The following is a 17,739-nucleotide window of genomic DNA, read 5'->3' as shown; positions in this document are numbered from 1 at the left end:
CAACTATGTCTGTCTATTTTCTTGATGTATTATTTTAATATTGTTTATCTATGTCAAAAGAAGCCGTGAGATTGGAAAAGCTCTCAACAAGGGTAACTACAACAATAGGAAAAGGAAAATTTTGCTTAAAAGACACATTTATCTATGTCTAAACATTTTTCCTTATTTACGACTAAACTCAAAAAGCAATCACAGAGCTTGGAATAAAGGATGAAGAAAGTGATGTTCTCCATCAATAGAGTGAGAGAGAAGATCAAAAGACTGTACCGTTGCATCAGCTATAATGATTGTCACCATTGTTCTAATTTTCCTGCACAGCTTTCCATTCAAGTGAGAGTCCAACATATTTTTGAAACAGGAACTTTTATAGGCTTCATATCCCCAGATGGCATTCTAATAACATCTGCAAGCCGTCTCATCTCAGTGGCTCGAATAAAATGTCCTGCCCAAGTTTGTTTTGTGGGATGATGTAGTAACTTCTCTTGCGGTGGACATCAATGACAGATCTTGTAGCAGAGGTCGGAAAAAATGCTTCCTAAGTAATGTAAAGATGAAGTTCAGATATTTTCAACACTAAATTCAATATGTTAAGCATTGAATCTAAAACCATTTAGCAACAAGTGGAGAGATTCAATTTTGATAATACACCACAAAACCCTATAATTAACAGATGTGTGGTAAGACCATTTAACATTCCCCACCCCCACCCCAACCCCTCATGTGTAGTTCACAACATTTGGACAACCTTTCATGGGGTTAGGCAGGACAAACAACATAACAAAACCTGGGTTCTGATGCCATGTTAAGCATATACCAGAAAATTGTTTGGCACTAAGTGGAGAGCCCCAACTAAGTGGAGAACCCCAACTTTAATATAAGAGCATTAAAAACCCAATACTCAACAAATGTGGCATAATACCACCAATATAATTTTAAAGGAACTTTTTCAAAAAAGAAAAGTGAGGTGAAGTGAAGTGAAGTGAAGTGAAGAAGATGAAAACATAAGAAAAAAGATCGTTCAGATCAAGACCATGAACATATCATTCACTGATAAATAGAGTATTACCAAACTTTATCAAGCAATTGCAAACAATTACCGGTCTTTTATGATATTGATGAATATCACTAAGATTATTCCAGCTTGCATAAGCTTGAATAATCATATTAGCATTAGACACTGAGATATTCAAGTTGAGATCCTTTGTGGAGGTGAAACGTAACTGAGATGCTGCACCAGGGCATTGGGATCATACTGATACCTGAAAGTTACCGTAGATTAGGCCAGAGGAGTTAATGCAAAACACTAAGAAGAGGTTCACAAGAAATAGTAAACAACAGATGAAAGTTAAGATAAAGCCAAAAGAAACTAAGGATCATTTATCAGGTAACTACACAGCTTGATAAAGATATAATTTCCCCAAAAACAAAAAACTTCAACAAGCTCATTTCTATTTTCTAGCAGCTATTAGTTGAATTTCATACGTTCGACCTTCAAACTTAGTTTACTCCAAAATGAGATATCAATTTCCAAGTATTAGTTCTTTTCCATCTACAACATAGAAGTTCTATGCAGTGGAATATATTATCACTAATCAATTAGCATCAAGAAACCAGCATTCAAAACCAAGCTTAAGCAAACATTAAAATGAAAAAATTAATCAAAATAAATTATTTAAGAATCAGTTTTTCTTAACTTGAATCAAAGTAATATTAGTTGTGTGTTATTCACGACTACTCTTTTTTGTCAAATGAATAAACATACAGAACAGAGGAGTCCATCCAAATATTTACATCTAATAGATGGATCAGAAGATAATTACCTTAAAACCGCATCCACCGGCTCAACAATCGGCTCCCAGGATTCATATTTATCATTATATGATCTGGCAGCCAAAGAGAAGTTAACAGTAGAATTTGAATAGTCCCGTCTTCCATGTAAATTGAATGCTATTCCACTCAATGATATATTAAACAATGGAACCATCTGCAACATGGTAAGCATAAAACCATTGAATCAACCAAAAGCATGTTTAGCACAGTATTAGTGTGGTTAGTTGTAAACGTAAGTCTAATTAATCCTGAGATTATTTTTCAAATTGAAAACTGGAACATTAGGCTAGAGTATTTCAGAACTAAAAATAGAAAGAACAACCATAAATCATTGCAATCAATGATAGCTTTTAAATCTTAAAAGCAGAGCATGCAGTTTTATCTTTCAATAATGACCGAACCATAACTGGTAATGGCTAGACAAAAAGACTCTCTGAACTAGACACATTTCTAATCATCCATAATAAGAACACACTGTAATTCTTCATATACTTTCAATAGAAAAATATAACAATGATATGCCCAAGGACCATAAAGGAACTGCAGAATAAAATACACACCAGGCCACCATAGTCATCAAAAAGGGCTACAGAAAAGGTCCCTATTTCTGCATCAATGACAGTATCATCTGAAGCACTGTGTAAATATGGATCTACCAGCTTTAAAGCAAACCTTCTTGGAGGTTTTCTGAACCCACCACGGACGACAAAAGTCCCCAAATCATTAGCAACAACCCAAATGCTAAATGGTTTCTCTACAAATCCATAAATTGTCATGATAACCCAAAATGTAGAGCTTAACCAAAAAAAAAAAAAAACAAGTTTTGTCCTTTATAGCTTTTAAAATCTGTTGGAATTCCTTAACTTAAGCAAATTTTCTACATTAGTGCTAGGAATTTCCTTGTACTATTAGCCATAATCAAATTACTAATTTTTAGGGATAGGCTAATTTCTAGAGATTATTTCCTTTTTATTTTTCCCGCCATTCTTTAAAAGGCGTATTCGATTAGAAGTAATAAGAGAGAATCATTCTTCTTCCTAAAACTTGTTCATGGTATCGAGCATCGAGAATCCATTTGATCCTGCTCTTTCTTCTCTTCTCTTGTTCTGTTTTTCTCGTTAGAAACCCTACTCCCATGGGTGACACGAAAATTTCTCGAGACGAGATCTCACAAATAACTCAAAATCACAGTCAAGGAATCCCACAAGGTGACCTTAACTCTTCTCTTATAATCACAAATCATCGATTAGATGGAAAAATTTCTGCAATGGTCACAATCGTCCTTATGGTTCTTCGTGGCGAGGAAAAATTGGGTACATTAATGGACAAATTCCTCGACCAGCATCAACAGACTCGGTTATGCAACTTGGGAGCTTAACAACTCAATGGTTATGGCTTGGCTTATAAATTCGATGGAAGGTCATATAGTTTAACGTATCTTTTTTCAAAGCGCCAAAGAAATGTGGGATGCAATCAAGGAGAATTACTCGGATCTTGGAAATACTTCCCAAATATTCGAGATCAAATTAAAGTTGAAAGATATTCGACAAGGAACACTTGAAGTCACTCAATATTACAACAACCTAAAGATCTTATGGCGGGAGTTAGACATGTATTATGAAGTTGATTGGGGCGAGGGCTTGGAACACACCAAGTTCATGGATCATCTTAACAAAGAACGTTTCTATGAGTTCCTAGCGGACTAAATCGTGATCTTGATGAGGTCCGAGGACGAATACTAGCGAACCACACGCCAACCATAGGAGAAGCATTTGTCTGAAGTAAGGAGGGAAGAGAAACGCGTCTTATCATGTTGGGAGACGCAAGAGAATTAAAACCATTGACCGTAGCTGGTCATTATCCTTCCGAGAACTCGCTCTTATTTCAAGAGACCCTCAATCTCAAAGGTTCAAAGATGGAGTTGGTTACGGTTCAAAAGGCCATGGTGTAGCCATGAATCGGGTTGGGCATACAAAGGAGAAATGCTTCAAACTCCATGGCTATCCTGAAGAAAAAAACAGAAAGAAAACAAGGCAGCAATGATATCTACTATCAAGAAGATGCTCGAATGTTAGGCTAACCAAAACTCAACTTGAGGCTCTTCATAAACTACTGGACTCCTACACCAGTGGGTCACTAGCTATTCAAGGTACTGCTTTAAATACTACAAACGAACCTATCACAACTTCCGGATACTAGACTCAGGTGCATCCGACCACATGACGTAATCTAAGTTTGTTTCACACTATTTACCTTATCATGATCACTCTCGGATTCGATAGTGATGGATCTTACTCACCGGGATCGGAATGGGGACAGTGAGACTTACTGAAAATTTTTCCTTGATAAAGTTTTACATGTTCCAAATCTTTCCTGTAATTTACTCTCAATTAGCAAGCTTACCAAGGATGAAAAAGTACTTGCTGAATTTTACGCTTTCGGTTGTGTGGTTCAGAACAAGAATCGGGGAAGATGATTGGCACTTGCTAAAGTTAATGATGGCTTATATTTTTGGGACAAAACAGTTCACAAGAAGGGATGGCCTTATCTACATCAAAAGACGATTCTATCATGCTATGGCATCGTAGACTAGGACACCAATTTCATGTACTTGAAGAAACTGTTTCCTCTACTATTTCTAAATAAGAAAATTAGTTCATTGAACGTGAAGTTTGCCAACTGTCTAAACACACTCGTGTTCCTTATCCTTTGAAACCTTATGTTCAATCTCAACCTTTCTCTTTAATCCACTCAACAAGGGTAACTACAACAATAGGAAAAGGAAAATTTTGCTTAAAAGACACATTTATCTATGTCTAAACATTTTTCCTTATTTACGACTAAACTCAAAAAGCAATCACAGAGCTTGGAATAAAGGATGAAGAAAGTGATGTTCTCCATCAATAGAGTGAGAGAGAAGATCAAAAGACTGTACCGTTGCATCAGCTATAATGATTGTCACCATTGTTCTAATTTTCCTGCACAGCTTTCCATTCAAGTGAGAGTCCAACATATTTTTTGAAACAGGAACTTTTATAGGCTTCATATCCCCAGATGGCATTCTAATAACATCTGCAAGCCGTCTCATCTCAGTGGCTCGAATAAAAATGTCCTGCCCAAGTTTGTTTTGTGGGATGATGTAGTAACTTCTCTTGCGGTGGACATCAATGACAGATCTTGTAGCAGAGGTCGGAAAAAATGCTTCCTAAGTAATGTAAAGATGAAGTTCAGATATTTTCAACACTAAATTCAATATGTTAAGCATTGAATCTAAAACCATTTAGCAACAAGTGGAGAGATTCAATTTTGATAATACACCACAAAAACCCTATAATTAACAGATGTGTGGTAAGACCATTTAACATTCCCCACCCCCCACCCCAACCCCTCATGTGTAGTTCACAACATTTGGACAACCTTTCATGGGGTTAGGCAGGACAAACAACATAACAAAACCTGGGTTCTGATGCCATGTTAAGCATATACCAGAAAATTGTTTGGCACTAAGTGGAGAGCCCCAACTAAGTGGAGAACCCCAACTTTAATATAAGAGCATTAAAAACCCAATACTCAACAAATGTGGCATAATACCACCAATATAATTTTAAAGGAACTTTTTCAAAAAAGAAAAGTGAGGTGAAGTGAAGTGAAGTGAAGTGAAGAAGATGAAAACATAAGAAAAAAGATCGTTCAGATCAAGACCATGAACATATCATTCACTGATAAATAGAGTATTACCAAACTTTATCAAGCAATTGCAAACAATTACCGGTCTTTTATGATATTGATGAATATCACTAAGATTATTCCAGCTTGCATAAGCTTGAATAATCATATTAGCATTAGACACTGAGATATTCAAGTTGAGATCCTTTGTGGAGGTGAAACGTAACTGAGATGCTGCACCAGGGGCATTGGGATCATACTGATACCTGAAAGTTACCGTAGATTAGGCCAGAGGAGTTAATGCAAAACACTAAGAAGAGGTTCACAAGAAATAGTAAACAACAGATGAAAGTTAAGATAAAGCCAAAAGAAACTAAGGATCATTTATCAGGTAACTACACAGCTTGATAAAGATATAATTTCCCCAAAAACAAAAAACTTCAACAAGCTCATTTCTATTTTCTAGCAGCTATTAGTTGAATTTCATACGTTCGACCTTCAAACTTAGTTTACTCCAAAATGAGATATCAATTTCCAAGTATTAGTTCTTTTCCATCTACAACATAGAAGTTCTATGCAGTGGAATATATTATCACTAATCAATTAGCATCAAGAAACCAGCATTCAAAACCAAGCTTAAGCAAACATTAAAATGAAAAAAAATTAATCAAAATAAATTATTTAAGAATCAGTTTTTCTTAACTTGAATCAAAGTAATATTAGTTGTGTGTTATTCACGACTACTCTTTTTTTGTCAAATGAATAAACATACAGAACAGAGGGAGTCCATCCAAATATTTACATCTAATAGATGGATCAGAAGATAATTACCTTAAAACCGCATCCACCGGCTCAACAATCGGCTCCCAGGATTCATATTTATCATTATATGATCTGGCAGCCAAAGAGAAGTTAACAGTAGAATTTGAATAGTCCCGTCTTCCATGTAAATTGAATGCTATTCCACTCAATGATATATTAAACAATGGAACCATCTGCAACATGGTAAGCATAAAACCATTGAATCAACCAAAAGCATGTTTAGCACAGTATTAGTGTGGTTAGTTGTAAACGTAAGTCTAATTAATCCTGAGATTATTTTTCAAATTGAAAACTGGAACATTAGGCTAGAGTATTTCAGAACTAAAAATAGAAAGAACAACCATAAATCATTGCAATCAATGATAGCTTTTAAATCTTAAAAGCAGAGCATGCAGTTTTATCTTTCAATAATGACCGAACCATAACTGGTAATGGCTAGACAAAAAGACTCTCTGAACTAGACACATTTCTAATCATCCATAATAAGAACACACTGTAATTCTTCATATACTTTCAATAGAAAAATATAACAATGATATGCCCAAGGACCATAAAGGAACTGCAGAATAAAATACACACCAGGCCACCATAGTCATCAAAAAGGGCTACAGAAAAGGTCCCTATTTCTGCATCAATGACAGTATCATCTGAAGCACTGTGTAAATATGGATCTACCAGCTTTAAAGCAAACCTTCTTGGAGGTTTTCTGAACCCACCACGGACGACAAAAGTCCCCAAATCATTAGCAACAACCCAAATGCTAAATGGTTCTGTACAAAACTTCGCATCTGATGTGTCCCAAACACTTTCTTCCAAAAACTGATCTCCACTTACCATATCACTCCGCATGCATCTTAATCTGCAAAAATCTTGTTGCTTTGGTGGGCCCTTACATGCAATACAACCCACAGAAACATAACCTGGAGGAGCTTGAGGCAACCAAAAAGAAATATTCTCCATTCCTCTCTGTTTCTTAATCTGTCCAACACGCTGGAATCCTACAGGAGCTTTGAAAAGCTCATCATCTCCAGTATCATGAAGAACAGTGCATGTATTTGGAGGCTCATACCTGACACTCAGAAAATTAACAATATCAACTTTTACTGAATTAAATCAAGATATATCAAAAAGAAATCCATTCTTAAGTGTCACGTACCCTTGAACAGCAATATCACCAAAATACACCATTCCTAGGGGGACCACTGGACGCCATATGGATAGTTGCTTCCTAGGGCTCGAACCTCTGTTCCACCAAACCAACCTAAAACTAGCAACAGCTTCAAAACGCCGACCAGAATTTACAACCGTCGAACTTTCTGACTGTTGATTGTTGACACGACCATTTGGAAAAGTTTGGGTGTCTGAAACTCTAGATGTTTTTGGATAGACTTCAGGAGACCTAATAATTACATGACGTAATTCGTATGCCGTCGCTAACAACCTCAGAGTGGTTGGTTCTGCTGGCAAGAAGGTCCCAAGAGAATTATCCACACGCCAAAATGCTAGACTAGATGGATATCCGCAATTTGCACAGAGTATTTAAGAAATAAAGAATGTCATTAGAAAACTTAGTTACCACAAAAGCATTAACAATCCATGAAGCAAACAGAATATGTGCCAACAAATATACACAGACAACTGAAATCACAATAAAGATGGAGCATTATAATTAAACATACTGATTGGTGTCACTGATGGTAATGCAGTCCCTGAGTGAACAAGGAGAAACAAAAGAAGCCAAGATGCAGAAAGTAGAAGATAATGATGGTTGCAATTTCCCAGGGGATACCACACAACCTAATGCGACGTAGCCTTCAGGAGCTTCAGGGAACCAAACAGAACAGCTAGTTTCTTCCTCGTCTTTTGACAATGTATTGGATGTAATTTCACCTTCATTGGAGATGCCTCCAGAATCTAAAGGTGGCCAAATTCGTTTAAAAGATACAGGTCTCTTGACTCGCAAATAGTTGATGTTCACAGCAAGAACACCTTTTGTAGGTGGTTTGTCCCTGCCAAGTGAAGACCACCAACATCAAAGTACAGAAAGAAGTAGAATAACTTTCAAACAAAGACAAAGGAAAGAGTCCACTGACAATGGTGTCAGATAGTCACCAAGAACTGCAAAACCCACCGGAGCACGAGCTCTCCAAAAGGCATATATCTGGTCAGTCTTGGGATCTGTCAAGCATGCTAAGGCTATAAGTAAACCATGTAAAACTTCTAACAAATCAATTTCCTCCAACACTGGATTAAAAGAGAAAAAGAGTTAAAGCATACATTTAATTGTTCCAACTTTGTCAAACTGAGAACAATGAACTGTCATTTCCTTTGATGTTGTACTTAGAAAGGCCAAAATATCTTCTTCAACTGCTAAAAACAGTCTCAGGATGCTAAATGAAAAATTCATGAATATGTTTGAAACCGATAAATGCATATTTTTCTTTCCAGAAGCATTCGAATACTTAATGGAGGTGTCAAAAGGCTCCAAAATTCTGATCCCATTACTCTCCATTGTCAAGCCAAGGGCATTTGCAGTCATCTCCATGGTATCACCTTTCATAACTAGCCTGCAGAAACATGCCAGTATCAGAACATCAATTGTCATATTGTCAAGTGTTCATTTAACACATTGCCTCCTTCCTGTACAAAGGTTGCATGGCTGTTTATGGCTCCAGCTTTACTTTCTGATATTCAAGGAAACAACAAATTCTAAGTATAAATCTGACGACTTAAAAGTGCTTAGAGGCTAACAATAATGATTTTGCTCATGAAAGTATATAACCAAATACAGAATATATGATGTTATTAGTTTGGATTATCTTCTGAGAATCAAGGTGTTCAATATAACTTAGTTGAAAATGGTATTTAACATGAACCACTTGAAAGCAGTGTCAAATAAGAACACTGGATATACATGGAATTTCATAAGTATAAACAAATCTATGAATAGTATGGAAAAATAGCCCCTACTGAGAAGAAAGAAATGCAACCAAGATGATATCATATCCGGAATTGTAATTGATGGAAATAAAAAAAAAAAAAACTAAAAAAGGAACCAACCTTCCAAATGCATCCAATTGACCATGCAAAAGTTTGTTCGATAAGACTGGAGATTCCCCTACATCTTTTGATGCATTATAAAAGGTCAGTTCAGGACCAATTGCCTGCAAAAAGACAATGGAAATGCCAACACAAGTAACGGATATAGGACATTGTTTAAATCAATGACTGCAGATAATATTTACACCATATTTAAAAGACATGTCAATGCAAGTACAATGCCATAGTATCACTTCAATGGAAGTCTTGACATCACTACCTAGAGAATACAGACATCAAATTTACATCTGGTGCACTACAAAGATTCATACCAATAACATAATCAGTCAGAATAAAATAAGCATGAAGAAAGTACATTATCAAAGGTACATACATATGTATAGGTGCACTACAAAGATTCATACCAATAACATAATCAGTCAGAATAAAATAAGCATGAAGAAAGTACATTATCAAAGGTACATACATATGTATAGGTTTTCTCCATTCCATTTTTCAATTTCAGAAACTCAAAAGAAAAAGAGTTAATGAGGAAAAAAATAGTAAGTTGATGTGCATCAACAACTTTAAATTCTAAAATAAAAAGATTACCTTAGACATTGACTTAGGATTATAATAGGCTGAAATTTAGGAGATTAAAAGATTACCTTTCCTTTTTATGTATAGTTTCACTTGTATATATTTTCTTAAGAGGTTTGAGGGTAATGTATGCAATACATTCTGATATTCTTTCTTTTCTCTCCTCTTTTCCTCTCTTTCTCTATCACGGAAGCAGCCACTGTTTTTCTTCTCTTTCTTTCTTCTCAAAATTAACATTGTATTAGAGCCATTTAATTCTCACCACCCACACCACTAAAATACCCAGCCTAAGTCGATCCTCCAACCAAGACCCTGCCACTGGAAACCGCACATGTGAGCCACACGCGCTGCTGTGCAATTTCTACAACTCTCCCACAAGCTAGCACGTAAGAACACATGGGGACTCCTCTGATCTCCGTTTTCTGCCGTGAATCTTCATAGAGTGTCACCCAACCTCGCTGACACCAGTAGTGCTGTCATTGTCCATCTTCGTTACTGTTTGATTTTTCTCTCTTCTTTTTTCTTCTATAGATCCTTCAGGTTCTACGAAATCCATTTTTCTTCAATTTCTAGTTATCCAGCCATTACTACTGTCAAACTTCAAGGCAGTGATAATTATATTTCTTGGTCTGCATCGGTTGAACTATGGCTGTATAAAGACCATCTAGAGACTAAACTTCTTCAAGTCTACTCTCAACGCTCTGCTAATAATCATTCTTCTACATTACCGCCTTCTAATACGGGTCAGGTAGATGCTCCAAGTGACTCATCTTCTACACTACCGTCTTCTCCATCTCCAATCACGTCACCAGAACTCACTCCACCTATAGCTCTTCGAAAAGGTACTCATTCTTCTGGTAATCCTCATCCTATTTACAATTTTTTGAGTTATCACCTTCCTATTATGCCTTCACCTCGTCATTATCCAATGTATCTATTCCTAATACTGTTAGTGCAGCAAAGGCTGATAGAAGATCTAGCTCAAGATACTGTGTTTTCTTCGGAGGGAATCTAATATCATGGAAAAGTAAAAAACAGGAAGTTGTAGCAAGGCCAGGTGCAGAAGCAGAGTATCAAGCCATGGCCTTAGTCAGTTGCGAACTTATCTGGTTAAAACAACTTCTTCAGGAATTAAGGTGTGAGATTGACAGTCCAATGCGGCTGATATGTGATAATCAAGCCTTACATATTGCAACAAATTTGGTGTTCCATGAGAGGACGAAACACATAGAGATTGATTGTCACTTTGTTAGACAGAAGATTGAGGCGAAGTGTATTGCAACTAGATTCGTTAATTTCTAACGATCAGCTAGCAGATATCCTCACTAAAGCTCTTAGGAAACCTCGGATTGGATATATATGTAACAAGCTAGGAGCATATGATTTATACGCTCCAGCTTGAGGGAGAATGTTAAGATTTGTATAAACCTTAGACGTTGATTTAGGATTATAATAGGCTAAAATTTAGGTAATTAGAAGATTACCTTTCCTTTTTATGTATAGTCTCACTTGTATATATTTCCTTGAGGTTTGAGGGCAATGTATGCAATCCATTCTGATATTCATTCTCTTCTCTCCTCCTTTTCTTCCTCTCTTTCTCTCCACGGCAGCAGCCACTCTTTCTCTTCTCTTTCTTTCTTCTCAAAATTAACAATTAGTGTAGCAAATTATACTGTACCAAATACATATTACTTACCAATTTTATAATAATAAAAAAGTTATACTGAACCATTACTAATCTACACATATTTAAAGCACAAGGGCTCAAGCAAGAAAACTTGTAGTTTTGGCACATTTTGAAACTTTGGAAGACAAACATCCAGATTTATATCAAGACTTGTATCTCATATTATATCTACCCCCCACATCTTTTTGGTAAAAAGGGAGAACATTTTCGCTCAAACCTAGGATCTCTATCCAAACCCCAATCGATCCTTGCTCCTTGAGAAAAACACAAGTGGCTTTTTTACCACCCGACCTTTCTATCTGGAATGTCCTTTATATTGCTGTCCTACTTGTAATAATCCTTTCTAGTACATATCTTCTCAGTTTCCCAGCAAACTACTGACTAGTGCATGCCTCAAAAACTTAATAACTTATAGGACAAACAATAATAAACCCTGAGGAGAGTAGAAAAAAGTATATAAATATATGGATAAATTAGAAAATAAAAACAAAGAAACCAACAAACCTGAAACTCGACGATAAACTCTGCAGATCTATCAACCATAGCATTTTGAGGTGCCATATCATCAGCAATTTCCCTTGAAGCATCCGCTTGCTGACTTTCCCGTCCCCCCTCCAAGTAGACCAGATCATCCTTTGAAGCAGAGTAGCAACTGTTGGTTCCCAGTGAAATACATGAATCTATATATTGCCCATTCTGCACCAAAATAATAGCAGCTATGAATGGTGCCCATTCTTGGTAAAGATGTTGGTTTATTAGATCAAGAAAAAATTTGGGTAAAAATCATACCTTTATAATAACATTCTTGAACTGCAACTTTTTCCCATTCCCAACATATATCATAGCCTCGTTACTAGGTGCAGAAAGATCAAATCCTTCTCTATCTTTCAAATGCAATATTCCACCATTACCATCATAAATAAAATTATCATACTTTTCATCGTCAGCAATTAAAGGTTTCAGAGGTGACAGTGAGAACTGAGCAGATGGTTGAGTGAATGTTGACTTATCCAGAATAATTGCATCTACCATATGTAAGGACTTCTTATCTTCTTCATTTGACAGCATACTGCCAACTGTGGGAACAAAGAACTCAACAACTGCCAGCAAAAAATCAAGTGCTACAAGCAATTGTGGCCTCTGGACACAAACAGATAAGGATGTTGAGAATTGACCAAATTTTGCATCAAGAAGAAGCATCGTTGGAAATGGTTTGATATTATTCTCTTTCGTAACATTTGCATTAGATATGACCTGGCCCATGGTATCATCAACAAAAACCAGAGGATTCTTTGGCATCCCTATTGCCAACCTGAACTCTTCTTCAGTTCCAATGCGATCATCAATCACAGAAAATCTCTTAAGACTTGCTGAGAGAAAACCTTCACCTAATGTATTAGACTTGTAAAGAAGCCATGCACCACTTGCCTGCATAGCAAAGATCAAAAACTAAATATAGACATGGACAAGGACATGGACATGCAAACAATTTATTATACCATCAACAATTAACTTAAAAAGCATGCAGTATGGGTTCCTTTTTGAAGGATGCAATATGCTACCTCAAACCAATCAGAAACAACAAATTGATAGAATAGAACTACACACTCTAACTAACTTAAAGTGCAAAATGGAAATATACCTGCACAGTGGCCAGAGGTGAACCCCATTCTTCCCCAGCATATAAGCCCAATTCAACGAGATTGATGATGACAGAAACTTTCAAAACAGTCCAAGTTTCACCATTTGAAGTTCTAGGCCCAATGCTAATTGTATTTTGAGGACTAACATGTTCTACAACATCTACAGATGAGGACAAAAAATCACTGTTTAATGGCGGAACATTGTGTGGGGTCTCAGATATATTAGAAAGTGCACATTCAGTCACAATCTGGTAATCCCTGTTTGACAAGTCTGCTTTCAATTCCTCTATCTGCAGAAACATTCAAAGACAAGTATACCTCAACATTCCTCTTCTTAAAAAGAGCAAGAAGACTTCTTGTTTGATGTACCCCTATCAATAAATACACAGCAATACCTTGATTACAGCTTCAATACTTGGTACTTGATGCGTTAAGTCTCGAAGGGACCTCTGGATGACAATAGAAACCCCCTTGACATCCTTAATAATGCTTTCGCTTAATTTTGATTTAGTACCAACATTTAAATTGATGTCCTGAACCTGCATCCCATTAGAGAAAAGAGGGAAGAAAATCCATGCAAGAGATTACGTTAGCCAGATTAACAATTGAAATATGCCATTCATCACACGATTTTTTCCTACTATTTATCCAACCCATGTGGTAATAATTTATTGGTCCAACTAAAAACATTTCTATGAATTTATTAACCCATCAATACCCACCTTGAATTTCTTTGATAAAATTATTTCCATGTTACGATGAAATACTAGGACAAAAAATGGTGGTTTGTGATAAAAACTACTCTAGGTTCCAAGAAAATGTTGAACACTGTTGGTATAAGAAAGTCAAAATAAAATTCCAACAAAAACCTCAAAACAGATGAAACTTAATGGAGAGTTCATTATATCTACGTTATAACAGGGAAAGACCATCAATGAGTTCCTGCCATTTCTATTCCAATTTCTTAGAATTTACTTAGCAGGCCTAGCAAGAGACAATCTAGTTAGATCCTCACCAGAATTGTCATTATTTCAAGGTGGACAGCATTCAAGTCACTTTTACAGCCAGAGAACCATTGGAAGGTATTTTTCACCGTAATATGAACAACATCAAGCTTCAGATAACTGTCACAGAAATTTTAAAAACAGTTACTGTAACAAGTCAAGATCACTGATGACATAAAATAGCTACATAGGCAGAAAATAATGAAAAATTGAAACTCGGTAAATCTATATTCCAATATTAACGTACTCGAGGCTGTCTGTTCTGCGAGGCATCAGGATTATAGGTTTCCTAAGTGAAAGGTCCAACCTTATGGCAGGTGATCCTTCAATTTCACTAGTTGTGAACCACTTCTCTGAGTCTGTAACTTGATCTTTCAATTTCACAACATCTTTTGAATCATTGGGAACAAGACCCATAAAATAACTAGTAACCTACATTATCAAATTTCAGACATGAGAAATAAACAAAAACTGCATTAAGTAATTATAATAATTGAAATTTTTATTACCTCCTGCACAAAGCGATTTAAGTAAACAATGCGCACTTCTGAAAGTTGGCCAAAGAGGCTATACTCGTAACCTTCATAATCCTCATCATCAATGCTGAATGAAGTAAAAACCAGCTATAAACCAGCCAAAAGAATGATGATAAGTTTTTGTAACATTATAAACTAAATTCAGACAAATAGACAAAAAAGAAAGAAAGAAAGAGGAAAAATGAATAGTATTCTGTACACATAAAGCAGAGAGGCTGTCATCTAGGAGAACTACAGAAAAACTAGTTACATTTGAAAAGACAAAGCGAACTTGAGCAACACATCCACAGATTTAAACAAAATGAAGAACTTTTGTTGCAGGGTCAAAAATAAAATCATAGATAAAGTAAATACCTCAACAAATGAAGTGCCTCCAGGATCTCTCATGTCACAGATCCAGAAATACATATGGCTGCTTGGGAGACTATCATCACTTATTCTCAAATTTCCCAATGATGCTTTTATACTAAAAGAGGATGGGAACACCTTCAAATAGAAGAAAACTTTTGAGATCAAATTCAAGATACAGTAATTTTGTTTCAAAAAAATGCAGAGGATGAGATGAGATGAAAAAAGAGAAGGAATTAATAGAAACTTCCTGAAGAGAGACACGAAAAATTTGTAAAACAGGTAAACCAGACCTTTATATCAGTAAGCAGGTTTTCTTGTGATAATGTAGCGAGCTTCGTTTCATTTTCATTCATCAACAAGATCTGAGCATGAGCCATATTTAATGTTAAATTGAATATAATTCGAGATTTTCCTTTTCCTAGCAGACCTTTGACCACAGGCTCATCAAAATTGGTTGCTTGTTGATTGTCAACAGGATCTTCACTAGAAATATCATGTTTCACCCCAACTGCAGAAGAACCATCACTAAAAGATTCACAGGTTTCATCCTCAATAGTAACAGCATTAGCAAAGTCCATAATGGCAAGGATTGTCGGTCTACGACAGAAAAATGACAATGTAGACAGAGTCACTGTGACCTGAGAACAACATTTTATTACTTTAAAATAGAAAAAGATAATGACATAAGTCTATTTCAAACCCAGAGAAGAACCCACCTTCATGTCAATATTGTTGTATAGAGGAGAGTTCTGGTCATAAATAACTATTTGTGCTTTAACAAAACTGTCTAATGTATCACTTGGTTCAATAGCCTCACTCCTCGGAAGAAGGTTGTCATCAGGGAGTAAACCAGTGACACGACTAAAACTGTGAGTCATGAACAATGTTTTTTCTGATGAAAGAAAACTTTCCAAACTAGCTAATTCAGATGCTTTCTGAGATGTGGGTGTTGCAAATTCAAAAGAATCAACTAAATCTTCAGGTGCTTCATAAAATTTATCATCTCCTTCAATTGGGGACATATCATTTCTTTCAAAACACTGATTCGCAGCATCATCTAATGATTGTGCATCTGCACTTCGTACAACAGATATTGCTAAGTAGCAAGGCTGAGACACAGGATTGCAGCAAATCAAATCTTCAATTTCCAAGGATTTCAGAACGGTACCAATAAACATATCATTCCCTTTTATTGAAAGTTCAACCTGTTTGACAAAAATAAAATTTATAAGATCATAACAAATAGAAATACAAACTAAAATAAACATGACAATGTTAAACTTACCAGACCGCCTAATGCTCGGAATTCAAATAGTGGATGCTCTTCAGCAAGAAGCACCTTAATGAAACTTCGCTCATGCTAGAAAAGATGCGCAAATCAGTTAAATTCTACGTGGATCAACTTCAGCTGAAGTTCATGAGAAAACAATCAGGCATACCTGATGATTATAACTAAAGTCGACCTTTAGCTCATCAAGAACCCCAGTTATGAAAACACTCTCTTTCTTTGATAGATCAGTTGTATCATTCTTGTCATTGCGTTCTGTTTCCGAGTCTGATGAAGTTTCAGATAGACCAGTAATAGCAGCAGAATCCTGCAGATAGATTATAACTTTTGCATTACAAAGATTGTGACCCACACAAACTGCTTCCCTTATTAATGACTACATAATGCGAATTCATTTTACAGAGCCAACTGCATTAGAATTAGCAGAAAGAATGTGATACATGTGTGCTAGAGGAACACTTATACAAGTCAGGCTATTTTCATGTATAATGGTAATTTTAGTTAGTTGGGTATTAGACTTCTCCTAATTCTAATGATTTTCGGATCCTTAGTTTGCCTATGTATATTGCACTGTACAGTTAGACACGGTATAGTCAATATCAATTAAAGACTAAAATTACTGAGGTGTAACAGCTCTTTGAGAATTTTCCACTTGAGTCTCCAATCCATTCCTCTTCTTCTACCTTTTTCTTGCTACGCATTTTTAACAGATTACACCAGGAACAAACGGCCTACCGATGTATGATATATAACTCCCTGCAGGCGGCTATGCCATGCCTTCCTTGAATCATCATTATCGCACCGTAATATAAGAGCATTTGCATCTTCCACCACCTAATAAGAAATATAATGTAAATAAAGCAAATATGCAGAGGGAAAATCACATTTGAACACTAGGAATTTAAGTTGCAATCTCACTTGACTCCGCAATAGTCAGTATTTAAATAACTAAAATGCTCTTACAGCTTTGCTATTTGTCCGTGCAGCATCACCAACAGCTAATACAGATTCCACGCCACCAACCAACTCTGCTGGAACGAAATGCACATGTTTTCCTCTCAAGCTACAAAGCAAATAAATTAGGACATAAACTTGATTGCCTCTAGTACAAATAAGAAGATTGTACATGAATCAGTAATGCTATAGCACATGGTAAACTAGATGGGTGACTCTGAAAACACAAGTCTTCTAAGTCCTTAGCCACAACAACGAGAACTTAGTGTATCTTGAAAGTTTTCAAGAGAGCTTTTAATAAAACTGTTCTATATTATTA

At 36.0% G+C, this 17,739-nt stretch overlaps 1 protein-coding gene across 1 annotated transcript in view; it reads right to left on the bottom strand.

The window, feature by feature from the left end:
- Positions 1-17,739, bottom strand: part of LOC108482794 (uncharacterized) — a 40,938-nt gene that overhangs the window by 10,837 nt on the left and 12,362 nt on the right. The window contains exons 20-42 of the mRNA XM_053025730.1: positions 17,430-17,529; positions 17,202-17,300; positions 16,618-16,773; positions 16,464-16,538; positions 15,895-16,383; positions 15,469-15,816; positions 15,182-15,313; positions 14,801-14,914; positions 14,539-14,723; positions 14,303-14,411; positions 13,683-13,826; positions 13,287-13,577; positions 12,434-13,072; positions 12,149-12,340; positions 9,379-9,482; positions 8,596-8,885; positions 8,412-8,496; positions 7,998-8,327; positions 7,475-7,825; positions 6,898-7,387; positions 6,328-6,491; positions 5,600-5,762; positions 4,766-5,035 (exon numbers count right to left, since the gene is read on the bottom strand). Of these exons, the coding sequence (XP_052881690.1) occupies positions 4,766-5,035; positions 5,600-5,762; positions 6,328-6,491; positions 6,898-7,387; positions 7,475-7,825; positions 7,998-8,327; positions 8,412-8,496; positions 8,596-8,885; positions 9,379-9,482; positions 12,149-12,340; positions 12,434-13,072; positions 13,287-13,577; positions 13,683-13,826; positions 14,303-14,411; positions 14,539-14,723; positions 14,801-14,914; positions 15,182-15,313; positions 15,469-15,816; positions 15,895-16,383; positions 16,464-16,538; positions 16,618-16,773; positions 17,202-17,300; positions 17,430-17,529 (5,320 nt within the window). The remainder of the gene's footprint in view (positions 1-4,765; positions 5,036-5,599; positions 5,763-6,327; positions 6,492-6,897; positions 7,388-7,474; positions 7,826-7,997; positions 8,328-8,411; positions 8,497-8,595; positions 8,886-9,378; positions 9,483-12,148; positions 12,341-12,433; positions 13,073-13,286; positions 13,578-13,682; positions 13,827-14,302; positions 14,412-14,538; positions 14,724-14,800; positions 14,915-15,181; positions 15,314-15,468; positions 15,817-15,894; positions 16,384-16,463; positions 16,539-16,617; positions 16,774-17,201; positions 17,301-17,429; positions 17,530-17,739) is intronic.

The sequence above is a fragment of the Gossypium arboreum genome, chromosome 1, assembly GCF_025698485.1.
Source record: "Gossypium arboreum isolate Shixiya-1 chromosome 1, ASM2569848v2, whole genome shotgun sequence".
Classification (NCBI taxonomy): Eukaryota; Viridiplantae; Streptophyta; class Magnoliopsida; order Malvales; family Malvaceae; genus Gossypium; species Gossypium arboreum.
This window is presented reverse-complemented; position numbering and strand designations above follow the sequence as displayed.